This window comes from Lissotriton vulgaris, chromosome 7 (assembly GCF_964263255.1).
Source record: "Lissotriton vulgaris chromosome 7, aLisVul1.2, whole genome shotgun sequence".
NCBI classification, from domain to species: Eukaryota; Metazoa; Chordata; class Amphibia; order Caudata; family Salamandridae; genus Lissotriton; species Lissotriton vulgaris.
Window position 1 is genome coordinate 667,825,748 of NC_141695.1, and position 21,107 is coordinate 667,846,854.

The window sequence follows — 21,107 nt, forward strand, 5'->3', positions numbered from 1 at the left end:
CTTGTCCATAACACCCCGAAGGGAACAGTGTAGTGGAAAGAAAAAACCTAGACATAAAGCAATCTATAACAGCGAAGGTATTAGGTTCGGGTGATGGGTGGGTCGAACATTTAATAAGTGTCCAGCTTAGTCTAAACTATTTGCCAAGAAATTCTCTAAAAGGTTTCAGCCCATACAAACTATTGTTCGGAACTAGAATGCACATTCAGGACTTAGATAGTCAGATATCAGTGGTAAAAGATAAGAATAAAGAATTTGACATCAAAGATCGTATGGCTGTTTTACAGGACTTGAATGAAACAAGAAAATCCTTAAGCAACATAAAGTTAAAGCAACAGCCAACTACCACTGAAGAGGCACCACAAGCCCCAGCAAGACCTGTCTGGATTCCAAAGATTGGGGATATAGTCAGAGAAAAAATAGCAGTGAAGAAGGAATTTGGGCCTTCTTACAGAAAAGCAGTACCTGTCTTGGCAATCAATGGAACAAGATCAGTAGTACTACCGCCTCTTGCTGGTAAAAAGGAGAACAGAGTTGTATCAATGACCTGGTAAAACCACAAGCATGTGGCCTATAATCAACAGTAGGCCCAGTGGGCTCCCAAGAAATAACAGAATACCCAAATTTGCAACAATCCAAGAGGTCCAAACTGGAAGACTAATCACATTTAATAAACCTACAGTGCACAGAGAGGGACTACGCAATAATGCCATGGAACTCGTGCCTCTTGAAACACAGATTGAATCAGTTCGTCAAGAAACACCGGTCTACAATGATGTGGCATCAGAATGTGCTACCGAAAGACAAATGGAGAAAACAATTCCAACAATTGACAGAACTGCCTCTGGCTACTTCATCAATTTCGATAACTTATCTGAAGATCTAAGCAACCCTGAAGTAAGGCCATAAACAAAGACTTTTAAAGAAAAAGCAACAGAACTCTTTCATCAACTCAAGGAAATTTACCTTATTTCTCCATGGTTAGAGTTCTGGTTTGGTCTAGGTGTATTTTTCCTCCTGCTTTGGCTCATCATGGTACTTTGTTTGGGAAAATTCATTGAGGGAAAATACAGTTCAATGGACACAGCAAGTCAGAACATCAACTTAGTCCTAAAACCACACAGATCATCCCACGTGAAGAAAAGAGAACTATCAACAGTAAATGTCACAGCCATTCCAATACCCGGCGGGGTAGTATGGGACAAAACTGACTATGAAGTATATGGTCCGGTTGAAATCCTGAAATATCCTCACCAGTTCAAGGTTTCATTAAGTGACTTTGTACAACCAAGTACATTTTCTGATGATTGGGATTTTGAAAGTATTAATAATATGATGTCTGATTTAGTGTTGTCAGCAAGATTTACAGAACATGATTATTTACAAGGTTCGTCTAATTATGAACAAATGTATTGCTTCTCACATTACGTAGACCATTACTTACATAAATCTGCACAATCTAGAAATGTTTTAAATATAACCAATGGAAACATTGTGCTACTCCACCTAAAAGCAGTTCTAAAACATTCTATGAGAAATTTCAGTACTTCTCAGGTTTTAACACAAGTGATGCAGAAATGTTTTATTATAAACTGTTAGATAAAACAGGATTGAAAACAATGCTGACAAATACTAAATTGATATATTCAGAAGCATTTTATGAAAAAATGATGACATTTGGTTTTGATTTTTGGAAAAATAACATTGAAACAAAAACCATCTGGGGTACAAAGGAATGGCAGGTACAAGGCATAGAAGCATTATTTCGAGCCTGCATGATCCCAGAACAAATAATGTTCTTAAATGACACAATTCACCAAACAACCTGTCTTGGCCTAGCTAAGATTAAAGACCTTAACAAACCGTCTATTCCAAAACCAATACCTGATAATGCAACAACAGAAGTTGAAATAGACGTATTTAAAATTTTACATCTAAACAGAACATATCCTGATTGGAAAAAGTGGTTAATCTGGCCTATTGACACGAATAACTGTCAAGATAGATTCCTGAACAAAACACAGGGGTTAACAATGTCCAGACCAGACCCTAGATACTCCCAGAGACAACATCCAGGGATAGTAACAACATACAGTGTAGGGAAGCTGTGCCTCGAATGGCTAGAATCATCCACACTGGCAGAAATTAAGCAACACTTATCTTTACTTAAAGATGGTGCTGATTTGCGCGATTTCATTCTGGGACCTCGCAAACAGCGTCAAAAACGTTTCATAGTGACCAGTATATATGCGGCTTACAACGAGGCTTGGAAAGTAACTCAAATTGAAACAGCTGAAAAAATACGAGAAATTGATTGTATTAATTTGGAAAAATCACTTTCTGTTGTGGACAATGGGTTAATGACTCTGTCCTCCAGAATATATTCACTGGACAGTATTGTATCATCTGCCATAGATATAATAGACAAAGACTTGCTAATGTTACAGCATGGCCAGTCGCAATTGCGTTCTATGGTACAGCTATGCTGGACGCTGCAAAATCTTTGTTCAGGCTATGTGCCATGGCGTTTAATCAACACAACATCATTGTTTTCCATCTTTAACCTTACTGAAAAAAAATCAGCTTGGCACAGAAAGGAGCAGACTATACAATCCTGAGCATCGAAAAACTTGAGAGATTACCATTGACAATGTCAGAAAGTCCTGTCATTGAATGGATAATACACGGGATTATCACAATTCCGATAACAACTTTCCGATTTAAAAATTGCCCTGAATACATACCGACTGGCCAGTATGAACGTTTGGGTAAAGGGTACATTAAGTCAGCATGGGAATTACCATATACACACACATGCTATAGTGACAGCAACAAAAATGTATTTCTTAGTGGTAAAAACTGCAAACATTCATTAAGCGGTATACTTTTGTGCCAAGGTATTAATTTACACGGGGCCTGTGAAGGAAATTCAAAGAACCTTTCATGCCACCAACATGTCACACCTGCAATGCAGATAGAGCCTTTCTTTAAGCAACTCTCGAACGGGAGTTACATTCTAATAACGGATCACAGCTGTTGTGGCCTTATGCCAGGGAAAGCATATCTCGTATAAGTAACTTCCATGGTCAAATGCTGTATGCAAGCATTGTTTCCAAACGGCCCTGGAGACTCCGAGACTCCCATATGGCCTCGTTTGAATGTCTCTTCTATACGAATTGATACTTTAAGCAGAATGAAGTCTGTGCATTTGCAGACAACAGTGCCCATCACGTCATCAAAAGAGACGTATGATCTCCAAGTTGCAAGGACAGCTTCAGAGATACATGACCTTTTATCAACAAATTGCCCCGTGCATTTCACAGAAATGCTTAGCCAAATTCTAAATATGTCAAGTGCCATAGGCATCCCAGGCGTATTTAAGACCATTTTTTCGGGACTGTTAACACCATTCAAAGCAATTCTGGGAATCATTCCCAATTTTGTCCATTCAGTATTTTGGGCATACCCCTGATTTTGGGACTTGTAGCAGGCATTTTATTTTTGACCCTCCTGCTCCGATATGGCAAGCCAAAACACAGACATGACTCCGGCAAGGATGGAAGAAACGATCCTAGCAATACGCTACCGGGACCGAATAACTAGAGTCCTTTGATTGGCCAGGCTGAGAGATCTGAACATGACCTGGTTTCTTTCATTCAGACCTATATGGCAGACCTGCATCTTACCTGTGCTTCGATGTATGCTATGCGGAGATGAATGCGTGTTGGACACCTGTCTTGCACTTCCATCAGCAGTACCAATGGATATCGATACTTTGCTAAGTCCTATAACGGCTCACGCACTGTGTTGTCCCAAGCGGCTACCAATCCTGATGACGGCATTCGTTGAGACTCCTGTGCTACGACTAGGTGGTGACAGTGGAGCAAGAAATAAAAGCAACATCACCCAGGTACGACCTTCTGTGAGCATTGCTGATCCAGACACCGATGATAGCAATCATTCTCACACCTGCCAAGTTACAGCACTATCGAACTTGGTCGAACTGTCACCTGATTTTGTAGACCAATTCTTTGAGAGCCTGTCTGATATGATGTTCTCCCCTGAACAGAAACAATAATTTTTGAAAAGCATTCCGACACACAGCGTTCCCATGAACTCTGAATTTGGCCTTCAGTTTTGATCAGCAAAAACTACTGAAAAGCGTTGGAAGTCTATTCCCCCGTTCACCATGAAAAGTTTTTTTTTTTTGGTTTGATCATTTTTCAAAATATTTACCTTTTTTCTGGCACAAATTCTTTGCTTAAAGTAGAACTATTCATAAAGAACAGAACTTCTATTTTTAGGTAAACCTAGAGACAAACTAACTTTACATCAGCCTCTAGCACACGTTACAGCAATTGCATTTCTATGTGATGAAATTATCTCGCCCTTCTTTTCTGTATAAAGAGATATTTCATGTGTAATTTTTTTTCTCGCAAGATCGTTCACTGATTACATATGCTATAATTTTGAATGATTTCTATGCTTAAATTCGTACAGTGCCTATATTTCCATGTATTTCAAATACGCCATTTCAAATTCGAATATGTATTTTGGGGTGGTAATGTTACACATGCATCTTATTGTTTTAGTTTTTAGTAATTTGATGGACATAAATTCGCGGAGTGGGTGTCGCGTTCAAATCTAGGACCCCGATCAATACTGTGACCTTATGCCCCTATACGGATATAATCCATTCATACCCCTATAATGGCATAAACGATCAAGAGCCATATTTCAGAAACTCGTCTCTGGCCAAAAACGATCAGAGCCATATTTCAGAATCTCGCCTCTGCAGCTCATTACAGTAGATGACACAGCAGAAGCCACTATCTTAGATTCCTAGATTACACTCCGAGTTCTTCAACAAGATAAAACCCAGCAACCTGGGAAAGCCCCGCTTGCTATGTTTTGATTAGCAATAGAACTCTATTGAGCACTGAGAGACGATCACTTCCTAGTGACATCTTTATTGACGTCTTATGTCCAAAAACCTACGTCAAACAAGGCACCTTTCAGGTATAATATTACCAACGTTGCCATAAGCAAGCGCGGCGTCCATAACGATGGTGTGGTGAATACAGAAGCAGAACAGCTGCCCCTTGCAGAGCCCAGCAGATGCAAGCAGCCCACAGACGCTGCTCCTCCTCCTCCTTGGCGCGCTGAGAAAGACGCTGTCTTTTCTCTTGCCGAGAAAATTCAGCTCCGGCGTTTCCAGCCTACTCTTGCAAGTGACTGGGATATCGAGTCCTGAAAGGAGATACAAGACCTCCAACATTCTATTCCAGAAGAATGGTGTTGACTAAACCCTTAGAGAGAATTCTTGAAGCAAATCCTTGGCAAAACCAACTTAACTAAAACTGCTACTTACTTACTCCCTCCCAAGTAGTAGGCTTAGGTCAGGTACACTGGGGTAGGCGTAGTTAGAAGCACCAGTTGAGTGCGTTAGCCTAATGTATATATGAATGTATATATTTTGTATATATTTTACTCATTTTAACCATTGTATGGCTATGAAACCATATCAATGCTTTTACAGTATTATTTCGCAATTCTCCTTTTACTGTACGCACTTTTTATAACAATAAGTCTTGCAATTGTGGCAATTCATTTCTCTTGCATGAGACGAAAGACTGTTCAATAAATAATACCATTTTTATTGAAAACGCCCGTCTCTCTGTTCTCTGCATCTTGGTGAAAGTAATCTGCACAACTGACTGAGTAAAATAACTGTCTATTGTTTCACACGACTCTAGAGATTGACTCCTATTTTAAGGAGCAAAGTTGTCATGTTTATGCGGTTGTTGGAAAACTGAATCCCTTCTTGTCTGTACCAGGGAAGCTGATCACTTCCTATTCAGTCAAGAAAGTTTCCAGTGACCTCTGAGCTAGTTGGTACAAACCCAATTAAGTTTAGCATAGTCAGTAGAGACCTGGAAGCCTGCACTTCTACGTCTACACTGCTGTTTATGTTATTCCAATGCGCAGGGCCTATAGGGAAAATAGGAACTACACTACACTTCTGAATAGAAAGTTGGGGCAGCATATTTGTGATTTTCAGAAAAACATTGATGTTATAGGGGAAGATTTGTAATTTCTGTTACAACATTCTGACAACACTCATAGTTGCTCCTTTCACTGTGGATTTTCGCCACACATTAGTACCACCAATTTCAAGTTGGCAGAACCAATATTTCAATCTGTTTCTCCAGCCAATCACTTTCCTGAAAAAACTAAAGTGTGATTCACAGAAATTGCAGTTTCAGAAATCATGATTTTAAACAGCCACTGTATACAAAAGAGCTAACCCTTTCAATACCACAGAACACTTTTTTCAAACATGAATAGCTACAATACAGCTGAATAGATAACATCCAAACCACAAAAAGCACACTTTCTAATTTTAGTCCAAGTTTTGTATACATCTGTTCAGCATTTATTACTGTTGTAGCAAGCAACATTTCCCACTAGAGATGAACTGTGAAAACACACCCTGTATGTTTTTATGACACTCACCTCCCTAACCACTTTAACAATTTTCCACTGGGCTTTAGTTACATATGAGAGAGTGCCACATGTTGTCCTGATCCAAATGTTGCAGTCAAACTACTCTTCAGAGCTTTGCCACTGTCAGTCTACTAAGATAATGCATCATGGAGGACCAAATGATATGGAAATGTTATCCGAGTTATGTGTAAAAAATGCAAATTATGAGGCACATTCTCTGGTAGTATTATTTTCTCCTATTTGAGCTAGACAAAATAGATTTCAGCAAATGCAAATGGTTCAAATGAAGAGAGTCCATCATCATGCACTAAACATTACTGCCACCCAATTGCATACATCCACTGACCCTCAGCACTGTTTATTTATTCATGAAAGGTAAACAAAACATACACATTTTAACTCTAATATGTGGGCGTTATTTTATGCACTTTGAAAAAGAGCTTTTTTTGAGCTAATTACCCCAAAATAAACATGTAACAGAAAAAGTATTTAACGGGTTACATTTAATATGATGAACATATCCATCTTCAGTTTCTGGGGATATTTAAAAAATCACTTATCTTCAACCTTGTAGTCTAAGATGCACCGACACCCCACAATGGTAATGTTGCATTGTATTACATGGTTACCTGTATACCTATGTAAGAAATTGGGGTATTAATTGGGAAGGAGGTGAGCCAATCACAAGCAATACGTCCACAACTTTCCACCTACTGGGAACAATTGAACCATTGGACTTTCTCAGGATAGTGAGGCATAGCACTTCAAAGCCTATTTAGGGGATGTGGAGTGGGCTACTACCCCAGTCCACTGGTGCACAACACTTAATACATCATTGTATAATTGTATCCATCGTGATAGGTGCAAATACCTAGGAGGACACATGTTTAGCATTTCACACTTTTAGGGAAGACTGAACCCTATAACCCCAATATCCTTCACCTGTTGTAGGCATAATATAATGGGGTGTAGCTATCAAAAGTTAGATCCACTGGCTTTGGCATGGTGTCATCACAATAATAAGATTAGAAATATATCCTTATAAACCAAAACAATACAATTAAAACCACTAAAGATGGTACCCTCTTACAAAGACATTCATTAATAAATGTAATTTTTTTACTGTTACCTGTGTCATTGTCAATGTATAGATTAAATTAATTATACAACATAACAGCCTTAAGATCCCACAATAAAGGTCCCTGCAGTCAACCTGTCCTGCACTTGGCCAAAAGTGGTGCACAGTTATATCCCTTTCAAGGTTCACAGAGCCTGACCAAAGCCCAACCCTCCAGTCACTCATTTGAAGGCCAGGTGCAGTGAGTGGTGACTACAGATAGACTGAGAATAGGGTGCGGACATAGGTATGATGCCACCAATGCTACCGTCTATGCTGTCATATGTGAAGTTATGAGCAGTACATTGCGGCATGGCATCATGTGCTGCTTTTTTTAATTCACACACTTTATTGGTTGGTAGACGGATAGTTGCACATTCAATTTCATTTTAAAGTTAACTTCTATGTATTTAAACAAGTGTTTTTTAGTCTTCTGAGTACATACTGGCAAATCTCCTTTAAAAAAGATTATTTTACCTCTACCTTTACCTCTATCCAACATAGCTGTATAAAATGTGTCTGTGCACTTGCAACCACAAGGAAGCTTGGGAGGAACAATTGTAAAAATGCTACAAGTGGTTTTCCATAATTATACAAACTAAAATATAATTTCCCTTTAGGAAAGCATTGTTTAGATTAATTTATTTGATGGTAGATTGTACGTTCACTTCGCCAATATGTTCTAAAAGAAATTTAAATAGTGAGTGTCTGTCTGCTTTCGCTTCCCTCTACCGATAAAACAAAAAAACAGCTCACAGATTTATATCAGACTCATCACACTGTTTTTTAATGTACGTAGCTTACGGTTTTATTTACATTGGGAATAGTTCACCTTGAATAGTCCTACGCTATAATACGTTTTATCAGTAAGAGTTTCTCCATGCGTGTACCAAACATATACATATTGAAGTAAGTGGAAACCACAACCCACTGTGCAGTTAAAAAGAAAAGAATCTCGTGCTGTGTTCACAATACTTAGATAAAACCTGTGCTTTCATTACTGAGTTTGCTGTTTTTCTTGTCTTGTGTCCCAGGAGCCCCGGAGGCGCCGAGCAATGTCTGTCTCATGGTTACAAGTAGCACATCACTCACTGTCAGCTTCCAGGAGCCTCTCAGTCTCAACTCGGCTGTCGTGACTAAATATAAAGGTAATGTTCTTGGCACCACAGAGTTTCGAGAGATTTGCGTAGAGTGTCGGATTGAGTTACATTGTAAATTGCTCTTGCTGGGTACAGATTCCCTTAAACCTTTTATCGGCTCATCGCTGCTGCCCATGCTGTCTCAGATCTACACTAAAGTTTTACACACGTGAGACTGTTGGCAGGGATATTATAAAGATGAAAAAATTCAGCATGCGAGCGTTATAGCTCAAGTCAACTTATTTCAGCGAGATGAGGCACACAGATGGCGTTTCTATGCAGAAGAATGATTGTGTGAAGGTCAATATTAAACGTGGAATCTTTACTGTATTCCACAGAAATGATTAACCTTTGGGGAATCTATTCTGTCATTTGTTACCTTACAGTTTGCAAATATGTAACTTTTCTAGTGATATTTGCTGTTTTTTGTCAGCTTCGAGGCTTCACATATACACTTTCATGAGACATCTGCTTTGTAATCCTATGATCTTTTTAATTTTAACAGATTTTATTAGCAAATTTTTTCCTATATACAGATCTTAAAGGTCTGTCAATGTTATGATTTTCGGGAATACCAGTCCTACTTTTCATATTAACAGCACATGCGAGCTACTTTTAACGTTATTTCACAAGGATCTTGCAAGATATATTTACCAGATACTATGCAAACCTTCTTAAATGCATAGTCAAATGATACACACGTAAGCATTATTTTTTATAGTAACCTGTACATTCACACACAATTCTATACATACGTATAAGTACAGTGTTGTTGTATCATAGATAGGCTTGTCTGCATTCATATAACCTTGAAACATTCACTGTACTATCGTATTGGAATGAAATTCCAAATTGAGTGATTTGAACTAACACCGCTTTAAATATCCCAATAGGCATATTTAACTAGCAACTATCATGTTTTACATACTCCAGCAAAATAATTATGTAGTATATCTTATGATTGATATCAACATGACTCTGTCACCCAGCATTGCAAGAAGTATATTAACTGAAAATGGCATTAATGGAAGCAATGTCAAAGGGTGAAAACAGTTCATTTTCTGCAACATTTAAAAAGTACCCCATAACCTCACCACAATAAAGGCAATTATAATTATGCTAATGTTAGTCTATTAGCATTTGAATGAATGAATAAAGTATTTAATAGAGCGCACGGTGGGCGAGCGGCTTCCTAGCGCTGGGGCCCTGATCAGAACTCAACAGAGGGGACCCAAGGAGATTAAGAAGGGAATGCCTGAGAAAAGAGGAAAGTTTTAAGAGCTTTGCGGAAGTGAGTGTAGATGGGGATGGAGCGGATGGAAAGAGGAAGACTGTTCCAGAACTGGGGGGCCAGGACTGAGAATCGGGTGCCCCCCGTTCTGGATTTACGGAAACGAGGGATGTGAAGAAGAGAAAGAGAGGAGGAGCGAAGAGTGCGGACAGGGACATGAGAAGAAACAAGAGAGGTAATGAACAGGGGCGCAGAACGGGAGTGAGCCAGAAAAGCTAGAGAGGCCAGTTTGAAGAAGGATCTGAAACGAACAGGAAGCCAATGAAGTGATTTGAGAACCGGGGTGATATGAGAAGATTTAGGGAGGGAGAGGATAAGACGAGCAGCTTGATTTTGAATGGCCTGTAGACGGCGGGATTCGTAAGCAGGTATGCCCACGTACAGGCCATTCCCATAGTCGAGGCGGGAGGTGACAAGGGCCATGACTATGGATTTAAGTGCATCGGTAGAAAAAAAGCGTGAGATTTTCCGAATTAAACGAAGAGAGAGAAAGCAAGAGGACACGACGGAGCTGTTCTGACTGTGCATGGACACTTTAATACCAAGAGTGCGGACAGAGGAAGCGGGCACAGGGGGGGGGGGGCCAAAAGAAAGGGGCAAATGTGCAGGGGACCAAGGGTTGGAGGGGCCACCAGTAAGAACAAGTTCTGTCTTGTCTGGATTGAGCTTCAAATGGTTAGCGCTCATCCAGTCAGAAATGAAAACTAAAGTGGAGCAGAACTTGGGAAGAGAGTCAGGGGTAGAAGAAAGATCAAAGACGAGCTGAAGGTCATCTGCGTAGTTGTACACAGAGACCCCCAGCTCAAGGAGAGAGGTGATGAGGGGATGAATATAAAGATTGAAAAGGAGAGGGGAAAGAGAGGAACCTTGGGGAACGCCACAAGTGACTGGGCGGGGAGGAGCAGAGAAACCGGGGAGATGAACTGCCTGGGACCTATCCCGAAGGAAGGACGCCAGCCAGGAAAAGGCCGCGCCCCGGATTCCCTCTGCGCTGACACAGTCGAGAAGGATGGAGTGGTCAACCGTGTCAAACGCAGTGGACAGATCGAGAAGCACCACGGCTTGGGGGAGGTTAGAATCGGCCTTCCCCTTGAGCTCGTCCAAGACTGCGAGGACCACCATCTCCGTGGAGTGGCCTGGGCGGAATCCTGCCTGATGGGATGCAAGGAGGCCATTCTCTTCTATATAAGTGGAGAAGCAGGTGGGGCAGTCAGACAACCAGTTTTCATTGCACAGATTGTACCACCTGACATTGACTACATTCCTCTGAGTCAACTCAGGACTAAATCCTAAATAATATTTTTTAATTTTTTATGTTCTGTGCATAGAGCGGGGCCTCAATCTCCGAGCCGTTGCCGGGTGAGGTGAGGCTCGACTCCCACATATTGCTGGGTAAGTCTTTCACAATGTGTTTAAAATAGTGTTCAGCAATGACTGATGGTTTACTCCTAATGAAACCTCTACCATATATTGTTGTGGCTGTTCTAATAGGGACTAGCCCAGCTGAGTCTATACTATGGTCCTTATTATGTAATTAGTCTATTATGATGTAAGAACAGATATTATTTGTTGTTTTTTATTCACAGGATTACTTCCTCCTACAACTACTGATCAGGAGGATATGGTAGGATGGTCTACGAGACCTCTCCAGTAATCTGGACAACTCTTCAATTAATTTGGTTTGTCCGTTTCATGTTTTCACATTGCACAATAAGTTTGAGTGTATCTTTGCAGTAGCAAGATCTTTTTGTATCTGGCCCTGAAGAATGCCGGTGTAATTTCACCTTCGGCAGAAACATGTTGGCCTAATCTACAGTACAGCAAAGCATCACAGTGATTTTTTCAACACTGTTTTACACTTCTTTTTAACCTGACGTCCTGGTGAATATCTTCAATAAAATTATTTTTCTTTGCCTCGACCGTCATTTTAGCTTCACTCTTTCTCACTCCCTGTTTTGCACTGCAATTTCTCAGCACCACTCTGTGGCATGGACACTGTAAAAATATAAACCAGTAGTGTGTGTTATCTGGCCGATTCACCTGGGCCTAGACTCACCACCCTGGTCAGACGTCCTACATGACGAGGCTCCGCCAAATGGGTGGGCTGATAGGATATCTACTATATACCCGTGTCATGTGACCACTTGGTCTGATTTAGTGCAATCCAAAAGGGTTACTTGAATAAGGACCTATTAGACTCAGCAACCCTAGCCAACAGACCCTCCAACTCTTTTTGTTCATTGAAGCAGGAAGTAACATGAGCTTCGAGGATCTTGCCGAGGTAGGGAAGAAGAGAAATGGGACGGAAATTGGAAGGAAGAGAGGGATCTAGACCGTCTTTTTTTTAGAATAGGGAGGACTATGGCGGATTTAAAAGAAGAGGGGACAGATCCAAGAGCCAAGGAGGAGTTAAGGAGAGCAAGAGGGGGAGCAGGACAGTTGGTGAAGAGAGTTTTAAGAATGCTTGCTGGCGCGCAATCCACGGGGGAACCAGACTTGATTTTGACCAAAATTTTTAAAAATAAATCAGTGGAAATGGGAGGGAAAAAAGCGAAAGAGAAAGAGGGAGAGATGGAGGGACAAGTGGGACGGGGTTGAGGCACTGTAGGAATGTTGGCTTTAATCTTCACGATCTTGTCGATAAAAAAGTCGTTAAGTGAGGAACAGAGGGACTGTGAGGGAACCAAACTAGGGGTGGAGCGATCAGAGGTGGCAAGATTGTGGATCAGAGAGAAAATTTCACGGGGTTTATTGGCCGCGAGAACTACTCTCTCAGTGAAGTAAGCGGTTTTAGCCGCTAGGATCGCTTTTTTATATTCAGTGAGGAGTGATTTGTATTTGGCGCGCAAAGAAGGACAATAGTTCCATCTCCATGCGGCGTTCTGACTGCCTGAGGTCGAGTTTAAGTGTTTTAAGTTCGGGAGAGAACCATTTGTGCGCGTCATATGGACGAACCGCTTTGATCTTTCTAAGCGGGGCGACTAGGTCGCACGAAGAGGAAAGCCATGTGCCAATGGCCTTAACCTGGGAATCAAGAGGAAGATTAGTGAGGTTAGGAGCAGAGGAAGCCAAAGTGAGCGAGAGGGAGTCGAGGTCGGTCCGATTCCAATTGCGGGCTAAGATGTTTTTCAGAAGGGGGGGCTTGTCGACCGCTCCCAGATGGATGGAGAAGGAAATGAAAAAATGATCCGACCAGACGCATGGGGATATGAGAAGGGATGAGACAATGGGACGTGAGGACCAAATTTGATCCAAGATGTGGCCCTGGACGTGAGTAGGGACTAAGACATGAGATGTAAAGTTTAAACATTGTAGAGTACCTGAAAAATCTTTCGAGGGGAGGTCTTCCCTAGGCTCGCCTGGCCAATAATTAAAATCGCCGAGCAGAAGGACGGAGGAATTGTTGACCACAAGGGTGGCCATAAGGTCCTGAAGGGAGGCTACAAAGGAAGGCATAGATTGAGGGGGACGGTACACAAGGACGACAGTGAAGGGGGCAGAAAGATTGAGAGAGCGGGCCACAAGGTAGTCTACATTAGAAATGGGGGGGTGATTGAGAAGTTGAAATTTGAGGGTCGACCGAATGATCATCGCCACCCCTCCCCCCACCTTAACGTCCGGTAGAGCTCACCACCATTGTCATAGAATTGTCTCTATTTGGTTGCCCTACGGTGCACACCTGAAAATGATTGTGCCTCTTGTTTGTTGAGGTTTGGCTGTGTGTGGTTAGTTCAGACATTTTGAAGGGGTTTGTGTAAGTTAATAAAAAAGTTAAAAAGAGTTCAGTCTTGGGAGACCTTTGTGTATGAATGAGTGTGCCAAATGACTTTTCCGTTTTCTTGTTATTGGGGGGTGATCAGATATCAGATATCCATGACTCAGCTGCAATACAGTGCTGTTTATATCAGTATAATTTGCCAGGAAGGTAATGCTCTTATTACTTATTGTTAATCCTATTACGCTGATTCTACTTCCCATTCAAGTCCCTACGTCATCAAGTATGTACAGGGACACTGCATTGCCTAAATATATGTAACCAACTTCCCAACCATGTGTGCCTCTAAGGGTCAACCTCTATGTAGGAGACCAACAGACTGTAATCAAATCTGGGAACACTTTGTCCAAGAGTCCAACATAAGCTTTATTCGATATCACAATAGTGAATCATAAAACCATACATAGTAAAATAAAACATACAGATAAAAAGTTACAAATAGGTAAAAAAACTAAATGATAAAAATACAGAAACAATTTAGGAAAAGGCAACAGTAATCTGCTCGCCTGATAGGGACTTCCTTCGGAAAATACCAACCCGTAAGAAACGTGATTAAACCATACATGTGTACAAATTTGAAAGTAGTTGTAAATGTAAAAACGCCGGTCTACATTGTTTAAAATTTAGCAATTTCATTAGCGGTTTAATAAAGGAGTATCTCAAATTAGAGTAATATTCACCTAAAAACAGTATATGCATGGTGGACTGCTTTTATATATAATCTGGCACAAGGAGATGATGGACGGAGCCCTGAAACTTTTCAGACACTCACCTCCAGTCACAGATTGAGGTTGAATCCATCATCGTTCACCACCCCAGTTAAGACACAGCTATATGCAAATCAGTTTTGACCCTGTGCCTCATGGGAACAGTCCAGCCCAAACTGCCAAGCCATGTCTTCCCCGGACCGGAAACAAGCATCCTGGTTCCGGTTTTGGGCTAACAGCCTTCATCAGCCAGACTATGTTTAATCCAGTGGCAAAGTGAGCTAGGGACCCACATCTGGGTATCCCCAGCCAACTTAGGGCGAACAAAACAAAAAAAAGGAGATGATAGACCGAGCTGTGAAACTTTTCAGACACTCACGGCCAGTCACAGATCTGGGTTGAATCCATCATTCACTTCATCACCTCAGTTCAGACCCCGCTATATGCAAATTAGTCTTGACCCTGAGCCTCATGTTATGTTATGTTATTAAGTCATTTATTGAGCGCACTAACACTGATTAGTTTCTTGGCGCTAAAATTGACAGTAACACAAACCGGGGTGGAAAAGGTGGATTAAAAAGCTTGTTTAAAAAGCCAGGTCTTCAGTGCTTTCCGAAAAGGTAGAAGGTCTTGGCAAGATCGGATCTCCAGGGGAAAGGTGTTTCATAGGAAGGGGGCTAGTGTTGCAAATCTACGTCCACCAGAATGTTTGAGTTTAAAGGGGGGGTCTGGAGCAGGGCTAGATGGAGTGAGCGAAGGTTACGGGAGGGGACGTGTCTGGTGATCAGTTGATTAATAAATTTAGGGCTTTTGCCATGTAATGACTTGAAGATCATACAACCTGCTTTAAAATAGCAGCATTGCATGACTGGAAGCCAATGCAACTTGATGAGAAGAGGAGTCGCCGCCTGCCATCTAGGTTGCTTGAGGATCAGCCTGGCAGCGTAGTTCTGCACCATCTGGAGGCGTTTAAGTAAATAGGTAGGGAGACCTAGGTAGATGGCATTCGCGTAATCCAGATGGGACAGGACGGTGGCGATCACAACCTGGGTAATCGCTTCAGGCGTTAGTAGTCGCCTGACCTTCCTGATTTTTTTTAGCTGGTAAAAGCATTTGGAGACCACTTGTCCCACTTGTGTTTTTAGTGAAAGATCACTGTCCACAATGACTCCAAGCGTTTTAGCCGAAGGTGATGGTTGCGGAGCTTGACCCAAGTCTGCAGGCCAATAGTGAGGGCCCCAGTACTTAGCACTGTCCCCCGTCAGTACCAGTTCAGTTTTACCTGGATTTAATTTCAGTTGATTTTGATCCATCCAGGATTTAATAAACCTCATGGTTGACTGGAAATGACTCATAGAGTTTTCGGAGTTATCAATGGTGAAGAGTAGCTGCAGGTCATCTGCGTAGTTAAAAACTCTCACCTGTTTGTCCCTCAAGGTTTGTATAAGGGGGAGTATGTATATGTTAAAAAGATGAGGTGACAGGGAGGAGCCCTGTGGCACTCCACATGGGATGGCCTGTTTAACACAGGTCAAGTCCTCCAGGCGCACCGCTTGGGAGCGGTCCTCCAAAAAGGACCTCAGCCAGCAGGCCGCCACGCCCTGTATACCGGTCTGTCCGACACGGTCGATCAAGATGTTGTGGTCGACCGTGTCGAACGCGGCCGACAAGTCCAGTAGCACCAGGGGCCTGGGGAGAAAGTCTGTCTGCGCAGTCTCGGAGTGTATCCAGAACTGCGGTGACCACTGCCTCCGTAGAGTGTGCTGACCGGAATCCGGCCTGATGAGGGTCAAAGCAAGAGGACTCCTCCAGGAAGTTGGAGAGGTTTTTCGCCACGTGTGCCTCTAGAATTTTCGTCAAGTAAGGCAATAGGGAGATAGGCCTGAAGTTTGCCTTGCATCCAGGATCCGCCCCGGGTTTTTTTAATAGGGGTATAACCGTGGCTTCTTTAAAAATAGACGGGACAATGCCTGATGAAAGGGAGTCATTTAAAAGGGCAAGAATAGGGGTTGGGAAAGTGGAGAAACATTCTTTCGAGATGTGAGGGGGACAGATATCCGGTGGGGAGCCAGATTTGACTCTCGTCATTAATTCAAGGAGCTGATCATAGGTTATAGGTTGAAAGTTGGTAAGAGTGGCAGAGCCTGTCCTTATTGCCATACCAGTCATGAGTGGGGTCTTCGGTTGGGGAATGCTAGTTTTTATGTCTGTGATTTTGTCACTAAAGTAGGAATTGAGTGAATCACACAGACACTGGGTGGGGATTACTTTCGGACGAACATTCTCCAGATTGGTCAGTTCATTGAAGACAGAGAAAATATCTTTGGATTTATTTGATGAGTCCAGAATACGAGAAGAAAAATTCTCCACCTTTGCAGCAGAGATGGCATTCATGTATTCCTTCCTCGCCCTAGTATATTTGTTTTTTTTCTCAGTGTCATAGTCACGACGCCACAGGCGTTCGAGCTGGCGGAGAGCCAGTTTCCTGTTCTTCAACTCGGCAGAAAACCATCTGTTAGCATCTGTGCGCCGAGCAAGTTTAATTTTTTTATATGGGGCATGGAGTATGCTGGCCGTTTGTAGCCAATCGGTTAGAGAAGAAACTGACAGGTTTATGTCACTATCCAAAGAAGGGACATCATTAGCTAATGACTGTAAGAAAGCAGTCTTATCCATAGCGTTCCAGTTCCTAGCTAGTCTGCCAGCATTTGGCACAGTGGTTCTGTTATGAGTGACATGAATCTCAAATTTAAGGATCATATGATCTGACCACAGGCAAGGCAGGGTGAGCGGGGGGGTCACGCAGGTAGTGTTAGACCACACGTGATCCAATATATGTCCTTTTTCATGAGTGGGGGAGAGCACCAATTGTTTGAAGTTGAGGTTGGACAGAAGGTCAGTCACTCATGGGAACAGTTCAGTCCGAACTGCCAACCCATGTCTTCCCTGGACTGGAGTGCAATAGAACAAGGAGTCAAGAGGGAAATAAGGATACCACAGGGAAAGCCCTCCACTCAATAAGCGTCAATACAAAAAAGATCCCTGTACCCTGGACATGGACTAGCATTTGTCTAAAAAGGCATTCTTATGTACTGGAAAATATACCATTAGATTCCAAAACACCCTCCTACTCTGCGCTGAGTTAGGCGTGTTCTTCACGTGCCTATCCATCCAAAACAAAACATTGTCTATATTTTTTACCATAAAAGAGGGAGAATCCGGACTGCTTTCAACTCAACATGACCAACTATGACTGCTCAACTGAAACAGTACGTGATCCCACACTTACAACAAACATGAAAAAATGTGTGGTGAAAAGGAAGGCACCTCACGGGAGAACACCCTCGGGGCCCTTGGCAGATGTTTACCAGTTTTATGCCCCTTTCTCATCATTGGTTGCCATTCCTCTTCAAAATAAAGTGTCCAAAGACAAAAACCAAACGTGTTATGTGCAAAGAAGACAGGTGCAAGACAAAAACATTCAAGGAATCATTCCCTGATATGATAACAGAAAAGTGTTTAAAATCAACAGTCACACCAAAGTTACAAATTTATTATTAGTGATGGTGTGTACTGGTGAAATAAAAAGGCTGGTAGCTTAACATCGCATACCAATACCCATAGCCAACATGTTTCACTGCCCTACAAACTTATCGGCAGATTCATCAGGGCTCACCCCTTGGTCACTGCACCAGTATTGGACATCTTCACAGTGGAAACTGTTGAGTTGAAAAACAAGGCCATAATTAAAAACCACCTTTGGACAACACTCTTACTGTTCGTAGTATATGTAACTTATGTACTGGCTCATTACCCTTATCCAGCCATGTCCTTTCATACCAGCTGGAGGAGGAAGAAGCTCTCAGTCTACTCGTCGATTATTTCATCAATCTATAATGGATATTATACATTGTCGCCAGTGTTTAAGAGAGAAACACATCCGCTGTTTATTAAACATTACTAGGCGATCAACGCCACTCTCTCAGCTTTGCACATACAATCCAGAGATGTTTTGCCCTTATCTAGGAGCTCACACGTAAACTGAACATGTTCAATCGCAGCCCGTGTCTTGCCACATAAACACACACACGCGCACTAGGTATAACGCACTATGAAACACCTGTCGGCTTAAAGATCTCTTTATAACTGTCCCCAGGTCCTCATTATGAATGTGGAATAACGGGACTCAATTGTGCTCAACCATCGATCCCACGTGTATATCTCATAAGTGACACCAGCACTCTCCCGGCACTCCAGAGCCCACTGTTCACATGCGGACCAATTATAATCACTCACAGCCAGTATTTTATCACAGCCGATGGTGAAAGTCACACGCGCTAAGTATAGCGCACTCCGGAGACCATGCCGGTATAAAGGTCTCTTCCTACCTACCCCCAGGTCCTCGTTACGAGAGTGGAACGGCAGGACACTGATTACGCTCAGCCGCCGGTCCCACGTGCATATGCCAAACGGCTAGTCTATCGGCATTACAAAAAGTATTACACATCGCCCCCAAACTCCTCACCGTACATATGATACTCAGGGGCAGTAAATCATCCCAGGAACTTTGGGTAGCGTATCTGGTCAGTTTTTAACCAAATCTCCTCCCACTCGATCCCGTGAACATACACGTGACCGGGGTAAAAAGTATGGGCGCCATCTTGTAGTGGTGTATTCACATCATAGTCCATCCTATGTTATTTTACCAACCCTTTAAAGAAAATAGGGAACGTTTTAATTTACGAATTTACTAACAGTATTCATAGCGCCAAAATGTCTGGGAAAAGATATTTAAGGCGGAATTTACCCAAATTTAAAAACAAATAATCGGGACTTGATGTAAACCCTCACTTCTATTATGTACTGTTTATTCGCAAGAATACCATAGGATGTATTACAGTCAATAATTTACTTTACTGACATTGATGGCTTCTTTTTGCTGTTTATCTTTCATTACAACATTATCAGTATAGTAAAACTTTGTCACAAATTCGTACTCCATTTCTCAGAAGGTTACTCTCACAGGCGGGGCAACAGCCACATTAATCCCACAGCCTCCGTACAATTTTGTGTTCATTGTACTAATACTGCGGACTCGAAACCCAGATCAATTTAGGTTCGAACGATTAAGGACTATTGATGAACACCAGAGCAGGCCACAGAGAATTCATTTCTGACCACTCTGGACTGGAAACAAGGATCCTGGGACCAGTTTTGGGCTAACACCCTTTAACAGTAAGGCTAACTTGAATCCAGTGGCAAAGTGAGCAAGGGACCAACATGCCTCCTCATTGTGCTTCTTCGCATTGCTCCCAGCCACATTCAAACAAGCTTTCCCCACACTTTGAAGAATTGTATCCTTGATACATGTTGTTTAAATTATTAAAGAATGTCAAGCCGACCATGAATGTTGGACATATTTGCTTCTGGTATTCCATTATAGCAACAAAAAGCTTCTGCACATGTTGCGCTATACAAATAAAATTATCGTAACATAACGTGTTTGTATTTGTGTGAAGAGAGGTTCAGTGTCTGTGCTGGTAATACAATAGTGTTTATTTTTTATTCTTTTTTAATCATTTTCATGTGCTTACATTATGCCTTCAGGTTGCAGTAAAATCAAGAAATTAGAACCAATAGGAATCATATTTTCCTGTAATATACATTGCAACTGAAACGTGTTTCTATACCTGTTCTAAGTACACCCGCTAGCTATGAAGCATCCATACTGTTTTTTAAGAACTAAATGTAATAGCTGTTTTCTTTTTTATTAACATTTAAATATTGCAAACAAATGGTCATCACATGTTGGCAGTGGCACATGTTCTTTTTTTTCTTTGCTCATGTGACATATGTTTTCAATAAAAAATCAAACATTACAATAACGCCAGCTTACCAAGTCCAGGCCATCGAAATATAACACATTTTTAAAAGAGGACAGTCAAAAATTAACTGTACACAAAAGAAGGTAAAACCCCTATTGCTGAAATACAGATGTAAAAGGCAGTACGAAGAATGAGTGAAAAACATGAGGAGAGAGGAAATGGATAATGTAAAAAATAAGATATAGGCTGCCCCTCTTAGAAAATATGAAAATAGGAGGGGCTTATGGGTGTGGAGAAGAATAAGAATGAACAATGGAGGTTGCAAAAATAGAGAAAACAAAATAAAATAAACAAAAGAAAATGAACTCATGATTCACTGATACAATTGCCCAGATGAAATACAAAAATCGTTAGAAAAGATAGGAATATGCACATAATTGTCATTGCAAGTGAGTTAAATTTGGAAAATACTTAGAAACTATAGCAGGCAATGGCCGCAGACTAGAATCAAGTAATCTAAGAAGACTGTGGTTACATATGATTTCAGAACAAAAAAGTCAATATATACCCACCAGGTACAGCCAATTAAAGCTGTCATTGGGCTTTTGTATTGTGACCTTTTTCTCTCATTCACTCTTCTTCCAAGAGATGATTTCCTCGGCCCATGAAGCAGCCACCCCACGGGTATAATGCCCCTGAACACCAGCCAGAGGAGGGGCACCAGAAAACGAGTAAGCCAACATAAT

The 21,107-nt window shown here is 41.6% G+C and overlaps 1 protein-coding gene across 1 annotated transcript in view; it reads left to right on the forward strand.

The window, feature by feature from the left end:
• ANKFN1 (ankyrin repeat and fibronectin type III domain containing 1) overlaps window positions 1–21,107 on the forward strand; it is a 1,140,330-nt gene that overhangs the window by 207,639 nt on the left and 911,584 nt on the right. Inside the window, exon 4 of the mRNA XM_086928764.1 lies at window positions 8,659–8,772. Coding sequence (XP_086784890.1) covers window positions 8,659–8,772 — 114 coding nt within the window. The remainder of the gene's footprint in view (window positions 1–8,658; window positions 8,773–21,107) is intronic.